This window comes from Carettochelys insculpta, chromosome 3, assembly GCF_033958435.1.
Source record: "Carettochelys insculpta isolate YL-2023 chromosome 3, ASM3395843v1, whole genome shotgun sequence".
In the NCBI taxonomy this organism is placed as follows: Eukaryota; Metazoa; Chordata; order Testudines; family Carettochelyidae; genus Carettochelys; species Carettochelys insculpta.
This window is the reverse complement of record NC_134139.1, coordinates 46,783,714-46,807,952: the sequence shown is the minus strand read 5'-3', so window position 1 is coordinate 46,807,952 and position 24,239 is coordinate 46,783,714. Positions and strand designations below refer to the sequence as shown.

General features: G+C 38.9%; 1 protein-coding gene across 1 annotated transcript in view; it reads left to right on the top strand.

Annotated features, from left to right (window-relative positions):
- The window catches only part of BTBD9 (BTB domain containing 9), a 319,222-nt gene extending 302,669 nt beyond the window's left edge, over positions 1 to 16,553 (top strand). The window contains exon 11 of the mRNA XM_074989795.1: positions 5,892 to 16,553. Within this exon, the coding sequence (XP_074845896.1) occupies positions 5,892 to 6,086 (195 nt within the window). The 3' untranslated portion in view covers positions 6,087 to 16,553. The remainder of the gene's footprint in view (positions 1 to 5,891) is intronic.
- Positions 16,554 to 24,239: the final 7,686 nt, after the last annotated feature.

The window sequence follows — 24,239 nt, the reverse complement described above, 5'->3', positions numbered from 1 at the left end:
CAGGCCAGAGCCTCCTCAGTCAGGAAACTGATTATAAATCCTATTTGGGCTTAGTCAGTGGGGAATGCTCTTGGCTGTAACAGAAACAGAAGCCAGACCAAACTGAGAAATCCAAAGAGTTTGATATAGTCACTGTTGAATTTATCCAACAGTGGAATCTTTAGGTCTTGGGAAGCAGGGGCCAAAGTATGTACATTCAGGGCCTTTTTCTACACCTGCAAGGCAGAATACTGAGCCTACAATGGAGAAGCATTTGTCATAGTGGGATCTATGCCAGAGAGAATTGAACCCCTTTGATGGCTTCTACTTTGTGGGCTGCTCAGACAGGGACTAGGAAACAAGCAATAATGGCTAGACATTGCCCCAAGAGTCATGGCTAGTGGTTGGAGCAGGAATCAGACGGGAATCAAAGCTAAGTGTCAGATCCAGATTATCTGGAGGAAAGCATGGCTGAGTGCAGGGCAGAAGCAGTGCTGGCTCTGCGTGTTTGGAACATAGCAGGAACAAGGCCAAGAACAAGCAGGCTCTGGAGTAATCCCACCTGCGAGCAAATGCATTGAACAGCTAATATCCTGCTGGAGCTATTAGCTTCAGAGCATGTCATGTGATCTCCTAGCCAGTTGGATGGTTTGACCAGTTAGGCATCTCAATTGTGATCCAGCTGTACTGGTTAGACTGCCTGGGAGTTAAGCTGGCAGGTGAGCTGGCTATCAGGTTTCCTTATTCCTGGAAGGTGATGAGAGCTGTTTTGATGAAATTCTGTCCCCATGGAAGTCAGTAGCAAAACTTCCATGGATTTCAGTGGGCCTAGGATTTCTAATCCCTGCTTTGCCATTCCTGTGTTGTGTGGTTTGAGCAAGTTACTCTCTTCCTTACTGTTTTCCTTATCTGTAAAACTGGGTGGATAATAATTACAGACATGCCTTTGAGGTGGTAGGTGCATAAGGACTATTATCTAGTTAATGCTCATCAAGTGCTTTGAAAATGTAAAATGATTTGTATCAGAAAGCAGTAAATAAAAAAAATAAAAAAGAATTACACAAATACAAAGGTATACAACTTTTTATGAGCTCAAGAATACTCTGATTTGAATTGCAGCTTGGTACAAGGTAGGCTGCCACCTGCATCTTTTGATTAAGATGTCTTAAAAGATAGAGAATCTGAATCTTGCTTAATTATAGGTATTACACAAGCTTCTCTCCCATCTGCCACTGTCTTCCCTGTTTCCAAAAGATATGAGGTATGTCTGAACAATGTTAATATTTGCCATTTCCTTTGGGGTTTTGGTCTTGGTAGCATGTAACTGTGAAGTTTATTTACTTTTTGGATGTTTTGACATTTTTTAAAATCATTCAGCATGATCCTGATTTCCCTCCTCATTTTCTTCTGGGAGATGTGTGCCTACTTCTCCCGTATATTTTGTGAACATTGAGGCTTGTGTCTACACTAGCAAGTTCTTTGAAAGATTTTTCAAAAGAAGGGGGCTCTTTCGAAAGATCCCTCAGTGTCTACACACAAAAAGTGTTCTTTTTTGGAAGTATATCAAAAGAATGTGGTGCTCCTTTTGAAATCTCTCTTCCTTCCCTGTTTCAGGAAGAGCACCTTCTTTCCAAAAGGAAACGTGTAGATGCTCTGCAAGGCCCTTCTTTCAAAAGAGTAGTCCACAGGGGGCCTGATTTTCCCCCCCTGGCCCATTCTTTTGAAAGAGTGGGGGGCTGTGTGGGCATGCTCTTTTGAAAGAAGTTCTTTCGGAAGAGATCTTCTGGAAGGGCTTCTTTTGAAAGACCCTTGTAGTGTAAACCTAGCCTGAGATAATTAATTCATTATTTTTTAGCAGAATTCACTACTTCTATCACATTCCCCTAATGCTGTCTCTTAGAAATGCAAGTGTCTTCTTCACTGACTTCTTGTTTCTTATGTACTTAGATTGTGTCTTCCATTCATTTATCTTAACTTCTTTTTAAGTATTTTTTTTTTTATTTTCTACCTCCATGGTTTCCCCTCCTGTAATTTCACTCTGTAATCTTCCTATGAACTTGATGATGTGTATCTTACCAAGGCTATGTCTGCACAGAACCTTAAGCTCGAAATAAGCTACACAATTTGCACTATGCAAATTGCATATCGTCTTTTGAGTAGATTTCAAAATAGGCTATTTCGGCAAGTGGGATTGTCTAAACCTTATTTCAAAGCATCCCTCTACTCTTCATGCAATGAGGCAATTTACAGGGATGCTATAATTGTGCACCCATTACCTTGAAAACTTTCGAGACAACAGATGTGATACCTTTTTATCCTGAAATAGCGACCACCATGTAGACATAGCCCTATTTTAGTCTTGATTGTATTTTATGACACCATGTTAATTCAGATTAGCGTTTTAATTCTACCCTTACTGTGTTTATCACTAGATGGCAGGCATACAGTAATATGTTTTTGAAAACTTTCCATTTGTCCTCTGTTGTTCCCTTTTTTATAATTTGATCCCATTTGATTTCACCCAACCTTTTTCTACACATATGCAAAATTTGTTATTCTATTTTGCCATGTCTTCATTACTCAGAAGTCACTGACTACTGTTTTTTTTCACAAATGTGTTTCGATTTGTTACACTACTACTTCATCATTTTAATTGTTTGGATCGGATTCTCTTTGGCAAATTCTTACCATTTACTTCCTGCCTTTATTGTATGTATACTCAAGCCATAATTTATTCTGCTCCTTTCATTTTATTCCTTCAGGATTTCTTATCTCAGTTTCATAGGAAATTAACCTGGGCACGTGCTTTGAAATTAATCTGGGCACATGATGCTTGTGTATGATTCTTTATCAAATGACCAGATTTATTGGCCCATAAGTAATAGGCTTCTTGATTGAAACAGTGTAATTTTAAACAAAACAGGCTGCTGACAGCCTGTTCTCATTGAAGAACTCCCAGTTTTAGGATATACTTCTCTACTTGGTCTGTCAGAGCCTGGATTTTATGGCTTTTAGATTGCCATCTGCTGCCATCCTGAGAGAAGCCTGGAAAACACAGATTGGCTGTGTCTAGACTAGCGCCAAACTTTGAAGGGGGCATGGTAATTAGGGTGTCAGGAGATTACTAATGAAGTGCTGTGATGCATATGCAGCATTTCATTAGTCAAAATCTCCCCCACAGCAACTTTGAAGTTTGCAACTTGGAAGTGCCAGCTTGCGTGTAGCCATGGGTCAGCCACGGCACTTCGAAGTGCCTGTGGCTACATGCAAGATGACGCTTTGAAGTTTCACACTTCGAAGTTGCCACAGGGGAGATTTTGACCAATGAAGTGCTGCATATGCACCAAAGAACTTCATTAGTAATCTTCTGACATCCTAATTACCCTTCCCCCTTCGAAGTTTGGGGCTAGTCTAGACACAGCCAATCTGTGTTTTCCGTGCTTCTCTCGGGATGGCAGTGAATGGTTTGAGATTTTTTTGCCATTGGTAGTTGGGAGAGTGATTTGACCTTGAGCCATTTTGTAAATGTTTAGAATTCTTATAAACTCATCTGTCCGTTCCTTCGTTTACCGTTTGTTGACAGAACTGAAGACCACAGGTTTTTAGATTAAATATTCTTTGGATTTGCATATTTCAGTACAAAAGGTGTTCATCAGTTTTTTCCGTGTGCATTCTATCTTTTAAAACAAGAGATAAAGAATATTTGTTCTCTTTGAACTTTTTCGTCATTGGTTCATTTTGATTAACATAATGTAGAGGGGCTTGTTTCTCTTTATTTGGATGCCAGAATTGCATCAAATCTCCTAGAAAAGCACAAGAAATCCTCATATTAAAGGATAATATTGAGCTCTTGATTTCTGCATTTACAAAGAAGCACAAGTTCATTTTACTTCAGCAGATGGTAACATATATAAATCAAATACTGAGTGGAGCTGATGCATCCAGTACACTTCTGAATCCTTTCTTGCCTTCAGCAGCACAGCTGTATGTATGTTAAAGCAAAACAATGATAAAACATCTGTTACGTCCACCGTAGTATCAATGTAGCAGTTTCTAGGTGAACTTCACAGCCTGGTATGGAAAAGAAACAGTAGCAATTAAAGGTATAATTTATGAGTCAAGTTTTTCTGATTTATTTACAAGCTAATGGCTACTAATAGCTGCATCACTTTATAAATAGAAGATGAAATCTTAGATGAGAAACACTATCTGCATAATTTCCAAAGCTGTACCCTATCCATTTGACCACACCACATTGCTGGGAAAGAAGCATACTGTAAAGATGCATTGATCATCTGTTGTCCATTTCCTTCAATCCTGATACTTAAGAAAGGAGGAAAAATGACATTGCCTGTTACCTTCAAAACTTTAAAGCCTGGCAAGTAATCACAGTTTTTGAAGAATCTGTTTAATGAAAGATGGCAAAGCAACACAATTGCAAGTGCAGAGATTAGTTGACTATACAAAAGAAGCTAACATATCATATATATCACACCTAGAAATGGAGAGAAAATAGCAGAGCAGACAACAAAAAAAAACCTTCTAGAATTCTGGCACCAAGAAAGACACAAGAAATTATAATAAGACAGCTACAAAGAACATGACTGTGAATAAAGCTCTGTTGGTTTCAGACACACTGTTGGGTTCTAAATTAGCTAGCAACTTTCAGGAAAAAGATCTAGGGACTACTGTAGACAGTTCAATGAAGGTGTCTGCTCAGTGTGCAGTCATAGTGAAAAAGACTAATAGGATTCTTGGTTGTATTAAAAAGAGAATAGCAAATAATAGATAATATTATAATGGTCTTGTATAAATCAATGAGATGTCCACACTTTGTGTGGTTTGCTTGGATTTGGTCATCTGACCTCAAAAAAGATATTGCTAAACTTGAAAGGCCTGGGAAAGGACAGCTAAGCTGTGAATTTTTATGTGGATATGAGTTGAGATTTTAAAGTTTTGAACTAGTTAAGAGGAGAATAAGAAGAAACATGATAGAAGCGTACAAAATAATGAATGGCTTAGTAAAAACTCATCAGGCATCCTGCTTCAGCTAGTGCCATGACAGAAGAACAAGAGGACACTCAAAGAAATTGATTGGCTGCAAATTTAAAATTAATGGAAGGAAAGGTTTCTTTACACAGATGGTGGCAAATCTGTGCAATTCACTGCAATGGGAAAATCATTGACACAAAAAGTTTAATGGCATTTAAAAAGACCCACTGCATAGTTACATGAACAAGTGCTAATATAGCAGCTACACTAACCAAATACTCCTGTTTCAGTACTTAAGCCTCAGGGTCTGGAAGGCATTACTCTACGTACTGCTTTCACAGTGACCCATATGCATCTTGCAACTTTAAGTGTGGACCGCTGCTTGGAGCAGGCTACCGAATTTGATGAAGCAGTGGTTTCCTTGGACCTGCAAAATATTGCCTTTGCTGAGGTGTTAAGAGAACACAACAGAGATAGCATAATCTGCACTACAGTTTTACTTTAATACATAGATAACATGAATGTTTAGACCTTCTAGAATTTAAGGCACTTTCATTGTCATTTGATAGCTTTTAGATTACAGATATGCTGCTTTGCAAGCTAAAGGATTTTTTCAAATTACCAAAATGTCCTCACTTGCAGTGGAGTTATCTGTCCAATTTCAGGCTGAGCACCTCAAACTAAAGACTACAAAACATAAAGGCTTATCAACTATTAAGGCTTTTGCTTCCTACCTAGCTGTTACTCGTATTTGTTTCAACCATAGCAGTTGTGGGTTCTGAATACAGACAGTTAACCTCATGATGAAACATTGTCGCTTGGATCAACCCCTTTGGCACCGTGTGCTTCATTTAAGGTTACTTCTGTTCACACTTTTCATAATGTTTAATTGTTTTACTTTCTCTCTCCATTTTTTCCAGGTATTTCACTGTGTGCATTTTGAGTGTCCAGCACAAAACAGTGCCCACATAGAAGAGGGTAATGAGGAAGCAGCAACAACAGAACTGGGCACTGGCGCACAACAGCTTGTTTCTCGCCCAGTTCGAACCTCGAGCACCAGTTCTCTGCACTCCCTCAATGGATCCACCTCACGTACACATTCTCACCAACCATAGAGAAGAGAGGAAAGGAGCTTTTGCACTCTCCGTGATGCTATAGGAAATTATTCACAACCTTCTTGTACAGGCACCTTTTTTCCTGTTCTCAGTGAACAAAGGGGACCATGTCTGGCAGCTGGAAGTGCTGAAATGGGAAGGCTTTCCAAGGACACAAAGGGACTGCTGCACTCTCTTCAATTTGCTCAAATCAGGGTGGTCTCCAGGAGCGAAGAAAATAGGTCTTCAATCTATATCAGGTCCCCCATTAATGCCCTACCTCTCTAATCTAACCAAGGAAGGAGGAATGAAAGGAAAGAAAAGGCAGAGCCACACTGGAATACAAAAATGGTATATGAATAGTGACTGGAAGGAAATTATTTGTTATCTGAAAGCACCTATTAGGAAATAGAATGTTTATCTTCATGGCATCAATCTGAGAAATTGATTATTTTTTTTAATTATTCTAATCCATATTTGTTTATAAACAAAGATGTTTTCTAAATCATTTTGATAGGCTGTCCAACTTTTCTCTTTTTAGCTGTAGCACACACAGTGCAATAGATCTGGGAAGTAACAGGCATGTATATCACCTGATGTGACTAGGACAAACCCTCATGATAAAAAACAAATTAGTTCATAAATGCTGTATTTAATTCTGATTTTACTTGAGTTGTTGATTTACAAAATTGTCATTTCTTATCTATGTTCCAGCTGGAAAATTGATAGTCAAGCTTCCAACTTGACACACGGAACTATCTGCTTAATTTAAAGATGATTTTTCAAGTTTTATTTATACTTCTACAAAAATTATTGTAATTTGTCAAATTTGTTGTGTTTAGAAAATCAGAATTACAGCTGACAGATGACATGCTGCTGATCAGACTCAGCAATACAAAAATGAGAATTAGCACTTACTTTTTTTAAAAGAATAATAGACTACAGTGTCCATGGATTTAAAAAGCCACTTACAAGCTTCTTTCATAATCTTCATGGAAAAGATTTAACTTGAATATTGCAGTTTGATCTGCCTCTTCATTGGTTCCTACTTAGTAACTTACATCTCAGTGTGTGCTGCCCTTTTGAAACATGATTGGATTCTCTGCTTCTTTTTTTTATCTTGAGCTTTTTCATGTTGGGTTCTTTCTGGATCTTCTCATTTCCATTCCACGTGACTTAGCAAAAGCTCCACATCTCACTAGTCTTGCCAGTGGGGAAAGAGGAGGCTCTGTTTTTAAAAACAATATTGATGTATTTGGCAAAAATAATTAGGAAAGATTGATAATGCTCATGAAGTATATGACCTGTGGAATATTTATTGTCCATGTTTATCAACCTGGATTTTTTTTTTCCTGTTGGTCTAACATACCTTTGCCAGAGCAAAACCAGATGACAAATCAGAGTTATTCAAGTCAAATATGCTTTTCCTCTGCTTGAACATAATGATGTGATGAGTTGTATATCAATCTGTCACACTGACTTAACCTGAAAGAATTTAATTCTGATATCATTTAGGCTAAACGCATGAAGGAATAGGCAGCATGGTGGCTGAAAAACAGCAGAGACTTGACAGAGAAGAAAATAAATGCTTCCTCTTTCTGATATATATTTCTGTAAATTTGAATAACTTTGGCATTTTTCTATTTTTCCCTTATCACTAGATACATCTTCAATCTTTGTTAGCTCCATATTCCTTCCCCAGACTGTTTCTCCTCCCCCCCCACTCCATTGTCTGAATCAAGATGATGCTCATTGGAGATGCATGGACGTTACATGATATGTTTTATTAGTTATCATTGCTATCCTTCATAGTGCTCAGTTGCAGTGATTTGCATGTGCAGTGTTGCTCATGAGTCATCAGCTAGCACTGACTGCTGGTTACCGTGTTCGTTTAGCAACTCAGCATAGTGGAAATCAGGCTAACTATTGGATAGAGAGTTCTTCAAGTAGAGATGTAGAAAATTTTTAAACTAAACTTTTTTTTAAAAACAAAAACCCCAAGACAATTGTAATCTTTGCTTGACATACTGCCATTGCATGGACCTTGCCTTGTCTGTCTTGTGTTGAGCCATCAGTGTCAGTGTTGATGACATTCATAAGAGAGTACAAATAAATTAAAAACTAATTTCAATGTTCTCAGACTGTGAATAAACAAATTATATTGTTTTCCAAATTTGTTAACTGTAGTTGCCTCCATTGTAGGAAGTGATGTAACATGAGAATGAAATGGTTCTGTACCAATTCTCCCTGGGTGTAGATTCCCACAGACGACTTGCATGGTTTTTAAATATATGCTTTCTAGACATGGACATTTATTTTACAGAATATAGATGAGCCAAAAGAAAAAGACTCTTTAGAGGCCATCAGTCTATAGCCCTCATTCTGGAATTCTCTCTGATCTTGCCTTCTGAGGCTTCATAGATCAAAAATATCTATACACTCTAGGTTTTTGATTACATCTACTAGTCATCCAAGGCCTGTATTCACACCAGTTCTGGGATGTGAAGAATTTGAAAATTAATCTGCAGAAGATTACATGTGAGGGAGATTCTCAAAGCGCAGAGCAGCAGAACCTGTAGAACTTCTAGCATCCAAGAAAATTGTCAACCACGGGTCAAGTAAATCACCTCATAAGCAAACAGGAATTTTTTAACATTATGATTCCCAGTCACATCATTCCTCTTTCACACCCTAATTAGTCCCCCTTTAACAATTATTTCAGTCTCTAAAGTGAGTCATTGTCTGTGTCAGCACTGAAATTTCAAACCTGTACAAGTCAGTATAAGTCCACCACTTTATATTTCATGGTTTGAAAATTTTAGTCTTGTATAAGAAGGATAATGTTAATGGTTACAGAGTCATATGTTACTGAACTTATTTTTGCTCAGTTTTTAAAACTTCATAAAATCTATATTTTACCTGGTAGGCTCTTTTGCCATGAACATTCTCTTTCCCACATAATAACATGCCAGTGGCGAGGCAGGAAGAGAATCACACAGAATTATTTTATAGTTTGGTATGAATGGCCTCAGCTTTTTCCAATATTTATAGGATATTTTTTGTTGTGGGATTGTTCCTTAATTGAATTCTGATATTTATGTATGATTTGTGTGAACCCCAATCTGAGTTTTTAGCTTGTTTCCCAATGAAAAATACTAAAAGCATAGGTAAGCTGTTAAGATGTATCATGAAGAAGTAGGTCCCTTCAGGATGATGGGGTGCATATATAGTTATTCTGTAGTATTTATCATATATGTATATTTTATCTGTGACTGAAACAGAATAAGGCTGACCAGATGTTCTCTTGTCTCCTGTCAGACTATCAGTTTTGTTGTTAGATCTCTATGCTAATAGCATTTGTTTATATTTTCATCATAGAGGCATTATTTCTATTTAGCACTTAAATGGACACTGACATTAAAATGACAAGCTCTACCCTCTGATTTTTTCCTATTTGTTTTGTTTTCTTCCATTTTCTGTCAGTGCTAACTTCCGTTTAGATTAGCATCATGCTCATGTGGCGCACAGCAGTTACCTTTAGAGTTTCCTTCTTTAATTGTCTTTTTCTTCCAAATATATTAAAAACATTTTTATTCCCAAAAATGTCTGGCACCTAACCGTATTTTGATCAAGAGTAGGTTGTATTTAGAAAACTGATTTCTCTTGGAAAATGAGATTTTGAATTGAGCAAAAATTGCTCAGTTCTGTTTTCCAGACCATTGTCAAACAACCCTACAACAAGCTCCTGAACGATCCATTTAGTCTTTCTTTAATTTAAAAAGCCACAAAAATGCAAGTTGGACTCTCTCCAGCAAAGGAAACTGGTGTTTCACTGGAATGAACAAGTGTTTTTATTTTTCCATGAAGGGACATTTGGTAATGCAGAGGCACAGTTTCCCATTTCATGAGACTTCAATTAAGAAGTTACTTTTGACAATGAAGCAATGTGGAACAAGCAAAGAAGATTAAGTTTGTTTTCTTCCAGGAGTTTGTAGTGTGCACTTTTTATTCTTTTGTTATCTTCTGCAAAAGTGACATGTTCAGGTTGAATTATAACAAAGCCAGTGAATCCAAGGCTGATGTGAGAGAGTTAGCACAAGGGGGATATTACCCTTTCTTGTAAAATGGGAACTTGATGCTTCAGTGCAGTTTGCTTCCTTTGGAGCACTATTTATTTATCTTACTTTAGCAATCAGTTCTCCATGTTTGTCCTGACCATAACTCCAACCAAAATGCAGCACTTATTAGTGTGTGGAAAATTAAAATGCAGTTAATGTATCTGCACTTTAATGTATCTTTATTATAACATTAAATTAGAACATTTTTCATTCCTATCTGCCTTGATAAGATGGTAGGTTCTTCTTACAGTAGAAGGTGAAAGGACATGATTATAGCCCTGCTTCAGTTGTGGGATAATTGTCCAATATTTGCAGTTGAGTTGTGGACAAGACATAGAAAATTGCTGAAAAGTGATAATTGACCTCTGTGGTGTGTTAATTTGGAAAACATGCTCCCTCTGTCATCTGTGTATGGGAATGATTGCAGAAGCTCCTGCTATCAGCCACCAGGATAAAGGATGGGACTCCCACTATGTGCCATGCATGGGACTGAAGGATGGTGCTCCTGCTGTCTGGCGTGCATGGGACTGAAAGTCAGGGCTCCTACTTGCAGGTGTCCGTCTGAGGGCTGGGTTCCTGCTGTCAGCTGCTGGGCTGACAGAATTGCAGTGGAGACCTAATATTGCAGAATCTGCAATTTGTGCAATATCACAAATTAAGCAGGACCCCAGTGATGATGTTGGTTATTCAGTATTGTAGGTAAATTAAACCAGTTTTTCAGGGTTTCATATTTTATTAATTGAAGAAGTTTTAATGTCTGCAGATCATTTAACAATATCTTGCATAGCCAGAATCAACACAAAGACTAGAAGGAAAAGTTACTAGAGTTTATTATTGGATTGTTAGATAGAGCTACTAGTTCTGTTTGACCAACATGTAGGTTGTGCCCACCCAAAAATATAAAATATGGAATCAGAAAATAGACTGACTTAGTTTTTTAACTTTTATGGCAAATGGGAATTGTAATTTTTCCCCCTTTTAAGTAAGTATTTGTTTTCTTTCTATGAGTTTTGAAAAGTGGTCAGCTATGTTTGGGGTAAGTTTGGAATAAATATTTAGGTAGACCTAGTAGTGGTGGTTGTAGCCATTTGGAGACATCAGAGCTGATAAGAACAACAGTCCTGTGCTGTTGAAGTGCAAAGACAGTTTTAGACATATTAATTTACAGGTTCCAGATTGTGCAGCCTAATTACCCATTGCCTCCTAGTTGTGTGTCTATTGATTTATCTGAGCTATAGTCTTGATCTGGTAACTCAAATTAGTTGATTGCCAGTTAATTTTGAGGTAATTAACACAACTGTTAATTCCACTGGTGGTGTAGCCTTAGTAGTCCCAGGATATTAGAGAGACAATGTGAGACAAATCGTTTCTTTCACTGGGCCAACTTCTGTTGGCGAGAGACAAGTTTTAGAGCTGCACAGAGCTCTACCTGTAGACGAGCTCTGTGTAGTTGAAAGCTAGTGTCTTGAGCCAGCAAGTGGCCCAGTAAAAGATATCTCAATCACCTTGTCTAGACAACTATATATTGTATCTGGACGCTCCAAAGGCCCATGTTCTCAGATGCTAATATTTGTTTCTGGTCCCAATCCCTCAGTGTATCCTAGAACAAGCATTTTTCTGTAGGGAGGAGAGGGGGTTAGACAACCGTTTAAAATTTTATTAGTGAAATTTGGCTAATTGGTAAATAAATTAATTTGAGGTACAATAGTACCAGGTACTCTTATGTAGCTAAGGCCCTATACCTGTGCAAGGGGATATGAAATGCTACCATTCTGGTTTAGCAGAGTATTACACCCTTTTTGGGGGTCACTTAAAATAGATGTAGATTTTACACAAGTGGTGAAATAGTGGACATTCTGTCCCTGGGAGTTCCTGTTGTGCCCAGCTGAGCTATGTTTGTAATTTGGCTGAATGTAATATGCATAACATAAAGAAAATTGTATATATCTATCTTCAAGACAGTAACACAACCCACAGAAAATAGAGGACCCTCTTTGTTCTCTTGTAGTTTGTGACCAGTCATTTCCAAGGAGTGAGCTTCCATATTAAAAATCAGGGTGATTGTGTAAGTGTGTGGGCTGTACATTTGCCAATCATCCTACACACAATTTTTGTAAGTGACATTTGGAAACCCGCAAATGTTCATCAGAAAGCTCTGACTGAGTAGGAATTGTGCCCTTATCTCCTGGGAAAATTGGGCCCTTTGTTTTTGATTAAAAATGCTTCAGTGGCAGTGCAAGTTTCTGAAATCGCCATATAGCTTATCTTAGATAAGGGAAATCCAAAATGACAGCTGTGATAGATAGGAGTCTCATGGGGAATACAGAAAATTCCTGCCATTTTCCCATAGGATGGCTACAGTTTTCAGCAGATGTAGTTCAGTTACACATCACTTATGCTGAGTTACTTTATGCATTTTATTACTGTAACTTTTGTAACATATATGAAGTGTGACAGTAACTGAATAACAAACTGTACTCAGAGTAATAATACCCTGCTGGCATTAAGGGTTAGTAGCAAATAAGGCGTAGCATTTTCTCTCCCCCCGCACCCCCATTCTCACCCCCCAGTCTAACGGAATGATAATTACAATATTGTTCAGAACACAGAGCTGTATCCCTTACGGAAGGGTCCTGGGAATTGCCATTTAGAGTGCATCCAGTGAACCCTAAAATACTCATAGGGCATAAACAGGAGCTCCCACTCTTAAGACAGGCCCTGAGCTGCAGTAGAGGTAATGGAAGTGCTGTGGGACTGCATTTGCAGTACAATATAAAAACTAACAATGTGTCCCCACAACTTTCACTGGAATGATTTCCTTATTGATCACCTCAGCCCATACATTATGTGTGAGCAATCCCAGTGAACCAAATCCCAGTTAAAAGAAGAGAAGCTTCAAACTTGTTTTCCAGGATTTTCAGTGTTGTCCAGTGAGTCATGGAAGCTGGCAGACACACCAGCACTCTATGGTATGTTTCTGTGAGGGTTCTGGGGCACATACAAAACTGACTTAAATGCTCTATAAAGCAATATGCTGTTTCTCCAAAGGTGTCAAATCTCTTTTGAAACCTTTAGATAAGTGGGGCTGTACTACATTTATTCCGACTAGAGCCTATGCCTTGAGACCCTGTGTCATGTATACTGACTCCATAATAATTGATGCACTAGCAAACTTCCACACCTACAAGGAAATACAGTAGATTTGTTTCTTGGTAATATTCCGAGACTGTAAAAAAACACCTGTAGTCTCTGTGTAGTGCAGGTGATTTATGCTTAATATGTGGAATTTACCTTTAGGTAGGTGCTATAAAGAATTTCACATCAATTAGTATTCTCCTTTTATGAAAATATTTAAATCATTCCCTTGTAGTACCGTCAGCTACGAGAATTGTTGCTTGGCGCCTTCTGCATATGTTTATTGCTTTTTGTTTAATTCAGGTGCTAAATTCTTCATAGAAATTTGACACATGTAGAAATTATACTTTCAAAGGTATAACACATGGCTTTCTTTACTAAGAAACAGAAGCAGGTTCTTTCTGCTTTCTAGCTTTTGGGACTGTATAGTGCAATAGGAAAACACAGATGTAATATAAGAAAAATATGATTATTATTAAAAGTGGACTAAGGTTTATCCTAGGACATTATGGGCGCTTACAGTAAGAAAGTAAAACTAGATGCTGGTGGGAGGACTGGGAAATCCAAAACTTCATAACTTTATGCAAAGGGTTGATAATATTCTGTTTTGGCATTTGTGTTTGTCCACTTTTACGCACTTGCTAACAAAGACTTTCCTAATTTGGGTCTGTTGTACAGATAAAATACAATATGCAGACATTAGGAGGTAAGCATCTAAAAGTTGTGAAGTGAGATTATATAACAAGTTTAGGGGGTTAAACATGGGTAAGAGTTTAACATGGGTAAGGGTAAGAGTAAGAATACAATATACTCTTATATTAAAGAGTGCTCTCTTGTAGCCATCTGATGAGACAGAATTATAGTTGCAAGCATGCTGATAGCTTAGAAACTGTATTTATATATTTTGTAAGTCTATGTCACCAGAATCCCAAATCCTATGTCACCAGAATTCTGAAATGCATTTCAGTCTGGTTTCTACATAGATTTTGGTTAATTTTTTAATTTTAATTTAAAGAATTTTATCATCTAGATTTTCATCATGGAAAGGACAATAACAACACTAGATACAAAGCCATGGAGAAGAGACAAAGAGGAATAATGCTGAAATAGTTTTCAGGGGAAGAGTTCAGTGGAGACCTCAAACTTCTATGGCTCTAGCCTGCTACTGTTTGGCCCCTGGCCCACTAGCTCCTCTTTTTCTATCTATTCACTGGCCTCGCTCTTCTTCTCCTTTCCTGCTTAACATATCATGCTGCTGCTATAGCTGCAATCTTCAATAGCTCTTTACTTCATATTTTTTCTGCATGTTTTGGAACTAAATTTCTGAATGTTTATAATCTAAACTTTTCACCTCTGTATCCCATAACTGAGTAAAGTTATACAAGTCCCAAATCATTAGAAGCCAAACTTTCATTTTACACAGTGGAAAGTTAAGAAATATTAATGAGTAAAGTTTAAGACAATCTATCCATGCCACAGGGAAGCATTTTGCTTTCAGTCTGTTAGCACTACGGAAGTCAATGAGGGGATTGCCATGACTTCAATGATTGTGTAGTCTAGACTGTGCATTATTTCTCCGCTACTGGAATGCACCAGTGAAATCCACTGATAAACTTATCATATTGTGAGTGTATTTTTCAGTAAACTGCATTGGCAAAAATGAATCTTGAAAGAATCCTTGAGCATGTCTTTCCTAAGCAACAAATACAAAGAAAACTTAATTATCTTTTGTTTCAAAAATCCTATTCATAACCCATTCTGTTCCTTAGACTCTTGAGACACAAGGTTCTTATATTTTGTGTTTCCATCTCCTTTCCTAGCTTCATTATTATAATTTTATACACTTAGATTTCCTTTCTAGAGTAAATTTTGATCTTGTTTCAAAGCTCATGAAAGAAATGTTAGGGCCAGGCTTAATGCACATGGGGCCTGTTATGGATTTCTCTAATTGTCTCTCAATGGTCTTCATTGCTAACCTGCAGCAAACTCTTTGGTCCCATTCCTCCCCTGAGCAGAGACTGCTGGTTGTGCTACGTAATGGTGGTTTTGTGCATTAACTGTCTTTTGCCATCTTTCTCCTTTTACCAGGTCTTTTAAGCATAGACTTCCATAGTTTGTTTCTAAACTACCTCACGCACTCTTGTGAACAGAGATGTGTTGAAGCGGAATACTTTCTCTTCCATAGAAGTGTTGAGTGCTCTTAAGCTGCCTATATAGATTTAGATAAACAAGTCAACCATGTAGTGATTTATTGTCAAGAATGCTGCCCCCAAAAGTAGTACTTACTGGGGTGAGCTCAGAGCAACATCTAGTCAGTCCCATTTATGTCCCTCATTTCAGCTGGAATCTTTAAGGGGCATTGCTTTTGACAATGGAAAGCGAATGTGAAGCAAAATACTCACCATATCCAATCTCTTCTCTGCATTTGAAGATCCTTCGTGCACTACAGTATCGTAGCCCATTTTTAACTGTAAAACTCTAAAAAATTGTTGTTGATTCACTATTTGTTAGAAGGAGCTGTGTGATTACAGTGAGCTGTGCTGATCATGTAAGAATAATTCCATCCACAACATGCTCTGACAACTTTGGTGAGCGTATTTTATATTGCAGGTTATGGGCATTGCTAGTCATTTTGACTAATTAGATGTGAAGTAGTGTTTCAGTCCCAGATTGTAGTGCAGTTCTGCAATCAATAACTTTGGGAATTTTCTGGTCTTGTAAGATAGGCATTGATCAAGGCATCAAACTTCTTTAGTACTGATTTCCTTGCATTTTTGGGAACTCTTCACCAGGAGAATTTTATGCTACCAAACATTTTATAATGTGGAATTTTCTGTGGACATTTATATCCTTGTACATTGTATCCCAGAAAGTGTGTATTAGTAATGAGGGATTTTAGAATTCTAAAACTGATATAAGCCACTCTAAGCATACTGTAGACTGTCTTGTCTTAAAGGGGATGAAAAAGCTGATTACTTGAGAATTTTGGAGAGCTGGCTTTGGATTTTTTTTTTTTTAAAGTTTCAAAGAGGAACAAAACTCCTTGGAGTGAATGCCAGACCAGACAATGCTCAAAGCAAATGGAAAGTTTAAACTGTTACGCTTCATATTTATTTTTCAGTTTGTTTCCTTTAAAATAAGGATGTTAAGAAGGAAAAAAATTATATGTATTTACAAAGTTGAATACTAGAAGTGCACCTCTGCAAGGTGATGTGGATGTGATTTTAGGAATAAAGTGATCTTTTGTGCTTAATCTCTTGTTGGGCATTTTTGAGAAAATAACGACCAGTTTTAACGAACGGCATCTGGTGCCATAACATGCCATGTCTGTGAATGGAGGTAATCAGCAGGATTTGGCAGAGTTCCAAATTAATGACAAGGCCCATTTTGGCACAGAACACAAAATACAAGTGTTTTGCAATCAAAAGATAGAGCCCACAGGATGCTTTCCCAGTAGGCTCATGTGTAAGTGTGAATTGCAGCAGCCAATGGAAATGTTGAGTTCAACAGCTGAAGTACACAGCCTCATTGCACTTTTGCTACTGGACCATACTATTGTAGATTCTGGGGTAGGAAATGTGTGAAAGAAGAAGGCAAAAGGAATGGGGATTGTGTTCTATGTTTTACAAAAGAATGTTCTATATTCTACCAAGAAAAAAAAGCAAACATTTTCAAACGAGTGCTTAAATGTTGGACCTATATAAAGATGGTGTGCTTTTTAGTAGTGACAGTTGTCCTGGAAATCTGTAAAACTTTTGGGTGTTTGGAATGCCTGAAAATCAGGCCAGTTTAATCTGGAGCCCTCAACAGAGCTTTCAGTTGCCTAACTTTTGCAACATCATGTGTAAAAATTGGGGCTTGTGTGTTCTGAATGAATTTCAAAAAGCCCTTCATCTGACATCAACTAACGCTCTAGCATCAATTAATTGAATTCCATATATCTTATCACAGTGTTGACTCTTAATGCACAGAGGACTCAGAATTTTACTGGTTGTGGAGTGCTTTATAAGTTTTTTGTCATCCCTTGTACACAAATGTGCAAACCCTGTTGTCTAGTCAGTGCAGAGCTCAGATTGAGAGGGGAAAGGTAAATGATGTTACTCTCCAAAAAAGTGCGCACAATTAGAGTTCCAAAAACTTGTGACACCAAATTGAGGTATTACAGAAAATTATGCCAAGTCCAAAGCCATATGATCTGCACCATTTATCCATGCATGCTTCGATCAGCAGTGCCACAGTTAATAATGTTGACTTTTACATTGTTAGATTTCAGAACAATTGACATTAGTTGCCCTGTTCACACCTCTTAGGGCTTGTCTACACTACCACCTTCCTTCGAAGGAAGGATGGTAATTAGGTTGTTGCCCTGGCACTTTGAAGTCCTGGCAGGTGAGCCGCGGCTAGACGCATGCCAGTACTTTGAAGTTTAAAACTCTGAAGTTGCCGTGGGGGGGAATTTGCTTAATGAAGTGCTGCCTATGCACGGCAGCACTTCATTAGTAAACTCCCAACACCCTAATTACCATCCTTCCTCCGATGGAAGGTGGTAGTGTAGACGAGCCCTTAGAATTACCGTTGCAGGCTTTCTGCAGACTCAGGCAGACATCACTACATTTGTTTTGTTTGTTTGTATTTAAGATCAGTTTTGCAATCGTAAATGCTTCTTTTAAAGTTGAATGCTTACATATTGGTGAACAAGATCTTCCTCACTGAACTGTGGCAACTGACCTATTTTGATTCCTGGAGCACTGATGTCAAGACACTTAACTACTGGAATTGTATCTATCTAATGCATGATTGAGTAAATGCAGGTCACAGAGTTCCACCATGTGATCTGATTCACAGCCCAAAGCAATCCAGAGGAAGCATTGCATGCTGTACAGTTAGTCTGCATGGGACATACTTCTGCTCCATCTTGGCAAATCAAGGGTAGCTCTGGAGTCTTGTGGGATGTTGCCAGTGCAGCTCTAAGGCAAATTGTGGATATACTTGATATTATTCCTTTTTGATCTGAGCAGCTACTCAACAGTTCTTGGGATGTTCCAACTGGGAGTAGAAATTGATGATGAAATCTGGTATTTTCTATGGTGCAGTCTGGTTTATTTATAAAAAATGCATAAAGTCTTGTTTCTCCAAACACAGTAGAAACCAAATGCTGAAGGAGTAGTTTCTTAATTTACAGGCCCATACTTCTTTTCAGACAGCATTCTTCACTTGGGTGGGGCATTTGGATTCATTAATCTTTGCAGTTACATTTGTTAAAGTCTCTGTTCACATGCATCAATTGCAATTTTAATGCAACCCATAACAAGGCTTCATCAAGCTCATACAATATAATGCAAGTAACTATATATAATATATATATATAATATATATATATAATATATATAGTAATATAATAGCAAGTAACTCATACATGAGTAGTAGTAGGCAGAGTATCAAATATATGGTTCAATAGGAGGAAGAAACCTAAAGAAGGACAGCATTGAGGAAAATGTACTTCACTTACCACTGTTCTGAGAAAATGCCAGCTTGCTTTAGTAGTCTCACCAAGTGCTTTGTACTGGTAATATCACCATCTATTGGTAGAGATCCAAAGGGAAAATACAGGGGAAATGCAGCCAAGTTACAAAAAGACAATTTTTACACTCTACCCTGGAGCCCTCTTCCAAAGTTTGTTTCTAATTCAAAAGGACAGACTCACCTGTTCTAGTCAGTGATAATTTAAGCTTGTAACAACATCATGGCAGGCCTTTGAATGCCATTTGGAAAAGCTAAACGGTACAGATCATGTCAAACACATAATTTTACCTTCATAATATGGAGCAAAATTCACATAAACAGGGATCATTTTTGGTTTCAAATTCATTTTGTGGCTCACCCTCTATTAGCTGCCAAGTAAGTACCTCTGTTCTAAAGAAAGTAATGTCTTTTGGGAGAGTAATTACATAGGTTGTGGCTGCATCACAGCTCAAGGCAAGAATAAAAAAAATCTGTATAAAGATCTTAAGCTGTCTTCTATATTCCTGAGTCCCTGCCTTCTCACCCCTGCTGCATCAACACACGGTGCTACCAAAGAAGAAAACAGAAAGAAAAATCTTCCCCATGATTTTCCAAAAGTCAGTGATAGAGAGAGGCACAGCCATAGAGCTCCCTTTACAAATTGCAGGCACATCACAGGGATATCTTTGAGTGCAAAGCAGTCACTGAGTTGCCTGTGTCTAGCAGATACAGAATTAACTACAGTATCAAACTGCTGAGAGTTTTTTGTGTGATTGTTTGTTTTGATTTCTAGTTGTTTTATGGACCAAGACATTGAGGGAGAAACAGAAGATCTGCACAGATTCTCTACTCCACCAAACACAAGATGTCTGACTACTGCACAGATTTCTTCCTGGCTTGCAAAACCAATTCCTACCCAATATCAATACACAGATCAAAACTTTGAAGTGTTAACAGAACCTTGCACTTTCATAGTGCTTGTTAGTCCAGACCTGTGTGAGGTGGGCAAGTACGATGGAGCTGCATGACTTAACATTCAAAAATAGCTGTCTCTAGGATGGAATCTGTTTAGCAGTGTAAAGCAACATTGAAGAAGTATAGGTGCATGCTGTACTTTTGTGAACTAATGCAATTGCCACTTACAGTGCAGAAGTAGCTTCGTTTTGGTGACAGGCAAAATTATTCATTTCTATGCGTGAAGCCAAGTTTCAAGGGGGAGCATATGCAGGGGCACACATACATTTGTTCAGACCTGGCATGAACAAGGAGCCAAGCAAGTCAGGTGTGTATGTGTGTGGTCTGTTGTGAGTGCAGTTTTGGTATTTGGACTTCTAAATTACATAGATGATTCCTGCAATTGTGAAATTTGAAAATTGGACCCATTGTTTATAAATTAATTTTTAAACTGTGTTGAGGATGGCAGACTTACTAGACTAAAGCCAGCACATAGAAGTAAATGTATTTCAGCATCACCTAACTCCAGCTTGGGTTCTTCTCATAAGGCAGGTCCTGGGCTGCATTCTGAAGTTACCAGCTGAGCAGATATTACACAGATGGGGCTCCTGATTTCATAAGAGACAATGCCTATGAGAGTGCAGGCATGCAAGTGTAACCCACACAGCTAGGTGTGGTTCATTGTCCCATGTAGTTGCATTTAGCCTTCCTAAACAGAGAGAGAGAGTGAGTCTCCTCTGCAGCCTTAGTTGAGAGCCAGCTGGCTTTTAGCTCAAACTGTAGAGGTTCCTGCCCCAAGTTGCAGTTGTCCCAGCTTCAAGTCCGCCTGTGGGTGGTCATCCAGGATTTCAACTGGGTCGCTGAAGCTTGGGGCATGCTTCCTCAGCTAGGGGATGCTCCAGAGGTCCCAGGTTCAAGTCTACCTGTGGGCAATTACACAAGCAGAATGTGCACATGCCACAGTGATGGGAATGATACAAGAACCTACCTCAAAGACAGAAGAATGGGAAGCTACCCAGTGCAAAACTGGGGCTGTTAGACCATTACAAATCCGTTCAGTTTCATGAAGCTGTCAACTATCTATGTATCATTGAGGCTCATTAACATAATTGGTAGCAGGATTTAGAAAATGTCTTGCTTTCTAACCACTTTGTAATTTAATTATATTAGACATGTCTGCAAATGATTATAACATGGCACTAATAGATGCACCTCTGGCCTGTGTTATTCTTTCCAGAATGTTCTTTTCTGGAATAGTGCACAAAAATTGCTCTGTTATTGACTGCTGGGAGAAAACTATTTTTACTTGTTAGAGACGTATCTGCTCTACTGGTCTCCTGCCCTGAGGAACTGGTACAGGATTATTCCTTTGATTGCCTTGCCACACACAATATTAAATGGCCTGTGTGATAGAGCTTACCCCTCTTTTTTTAGAAGACACTTGCACATCCTAGCAGATCTCACCATTAGCAAATGTTTCCTGATAGCCATCTATTAGTGCAAAGGAAAATGTAATGGTAAGGAGAGTGACCCACATTCTAGCCTTGTTCTATGTAAAGAATCACTAGGAGTTACTCACAGATGTTCAAGTTAGACTGCAGTCTTAGTTGTATTTCCCTGCTTATTGATATTAGTATTAAATAACAGGCCCAACTAGGCTTAGAAGTAAATAACATGAAAATAGGAATGAATCCTTTTGTTGCTGGTACATAAGTTTTCCCCAGATGAAATCTGCTAAGACTGTTGTGGCATTGGCTAGGCTTGTTCGCTTTATATAGGTAAGTGATGTCTCTGCAACTGTCAGAAGAAGTGTGTGGTTCAGATGCCTGTGAAGGACGCTGGAGTGTGCATAAAAGGAAATGCCCATAAAATTGCAGCTTTTGCTGTCATTTTGTCTTTGCAGTTCTGCAGGGACTTGTGAATACTTAAAATCTTTCTCCTATGGATAGTGGTATTACTGAAAGCTGGAGAGGATAGCAAGTGCCCACCTTTGGATGCACTGGAAACTCTCATCCTAAGGACTTCCCATCTGTAGTTGTACTTATTCTCTGATTCCATGCATGCCTGTCCCCCTCTGACTAGATGCCATGGCTATGTCTACATGGTGTGCTGCTGCTGGCAGGGTCATGCAAATGAGGGCACTCAACAATGCAAATGAGGTGCTCATGTACAAATCGTGCACCTCATTTGCATACTTGCACGTGATCACTGTCCCGGCAAAGGCTTGAATCACCACAAAACAAGCCATGTAGACTGGGTTCTGTTGACCAAAGCCCCGCCTGTCAACAGCCCCTTATTCATCATTTTCGTCAGGGATAAGGTGCTATCGACAGAACCCAGTTTACACAGCTTGTTTTGTGATTACTAAAGTCTCTGTCAGGACAGTGATCATGTGAGAGTATGCAAATGAGGCAAGCAATTTGTAAATGAGCACCTCATTTGCATTGTTGAGTGCCCTCATTTGCATGACCCTTCTGGCAGCAGTGCACCATTGTTAGCCGGTGGCCAGGTAATGTGCGGTGAGGTACCAACTATGCCCTTGTTATCATCCAAGTTTAAAACTACAAGAGCAGAGAGCTCGTCGCTGCAAGCAGCCAAGACAGGCTGACGGACTCCCCTGGGTCCTAAGCAACCCAGTTTTTTACTGTTAGAGCAGGCAGCTCCTAGCACTCTTACCTATGGCCAGGCTGTTGTAACCAAATGGTTAAAGTTCTTTTGTTGTGCCGGCTGTGTTGCAGTGACAAAAGGGTTAACAAAATAGTTAGGCTTGGCTCTTAACTAGTTACAAGTTTATTAAGCTACAGTTATAAGCGTGTGGTTACAAAAGGCTATTGTTTACTTCTTATATGCTAGCAAAGTACAGGTGTTAACAAGTTACGTTACAATCCAATACAAAGATATCTGTTACCATCTAACACAATGATATCTTGATACTAGTTACAGAGCTCTAATTCTTTAGCTGTGCACAAAAAAAAGTCAGAGACCTAGCATGGGTGTATCTTACCCTCTCTGCGTCTCTCGATACCAGCGTAGCCAAGCTGGATCGGTCACTCAATTCCGACGGAAAGACGAATACGAGGTTGGGCGTCCCCAGCTGTGGACCTCGGGAGGCAATTACCTGACCCGACCAGCAGGTAGTTGGTCGAATGCACTCAAAGTTAGAGTTCTGCTGGACCCATCTTTTATACCCCTTTTTGGGTTACGTATTCTCTTTCTTATCTATGGTGCCAGATCATACTGGTCTGTCTTTGTGACTCCAGTTTGTTACAAGGGCATTTCTACTTAGTTTGCACTTGTAAGACAAGAGATAAACAACTTAGGAGTACAGGACATTCTTTTGTGCGGGCGGGGCACGTCCCCTTCTGAGTGATTGTGTGTGTGCATCATATTGATCAATGCCAGCTGGGATGATTTCTTGAGGGTTCACCCCCCCTCTCATGTTGACAGTCTGGCCTGTTAGCCTTCTAGCTGTACTTTCTGCTTCTCAGGGTCACGATAAACCAGCATATCTGGGCCTCAATGAGGGCATCAAAGACTGTGCTGTCAGCAGCCATTTCCGTGCCCTGTGTGCTCCTCAGTGGGGGAGGGCAACGAGCAAGCTGGCTTGTAAGGGGGAGACTCTGTCTGGCTACAACCATGTAGACATAGCCCATGAGAAGTAACAGACTGTCAAAGACTAAATACAGGCTGGAAATCAACTTTCAAAAGGTTGTTAGAGAAGATTTTTGTGACTGTTACATTCTGATGGTGCTAATGACCCAGAATTAAACCAGTCTGTGAACACCTTGTTCTGTCACCTCCTGTGTTCTTGGGAGCAATGGATCAAGCATAAATAATGATACTAGACTTTGAGGCTATGTCTAGACTAGAGTGTTATCAGTGGGCGTTTTCATTGGAAGATATTTTGTGACAAAACTTCTGTGACATATCACATCCAGACCGCCAAAGCAGATTGAAAGAGCAATCCACTCTGTTGACAGAGAGCAGACAGAGTGCCTGGACACTCTTTTGGCAAAACAGTCAACCGGAAGCACAGCAGATAGGATTGCCTGGCATCCTGATAGCCTTTATGTCAACAGCAGGGTCCCCAGAACATCCAGACCAGCTTTTTGTTAACAGATCTCTGTCAACAGAGGCATTCTTCCACATCGAAAGTGGGGTACAGCTGTCAACAAAAGTACATATGGTCAACAGAACACCCTTGAGAATCTGACACTCTGAGGGTTTTGTCAACAAAATATCCGTTTTGTTGACAAAACCCTTTAATCTAACCATAGCCTGTAGGTAGGTGTACACAGCAAAGTTATTTTGAAATGACAGCTGTTATTTCAAAATAGCTATCCTATCATCAACGCAATGCAACCACCATTTTGAAATAATTTTGTACGAGTGGTTGACCTATTTTGAAATTGGTACATTTCATTCTACGAGGGATCGCGCCTATTTAAAACAGCTATTTTGAAAT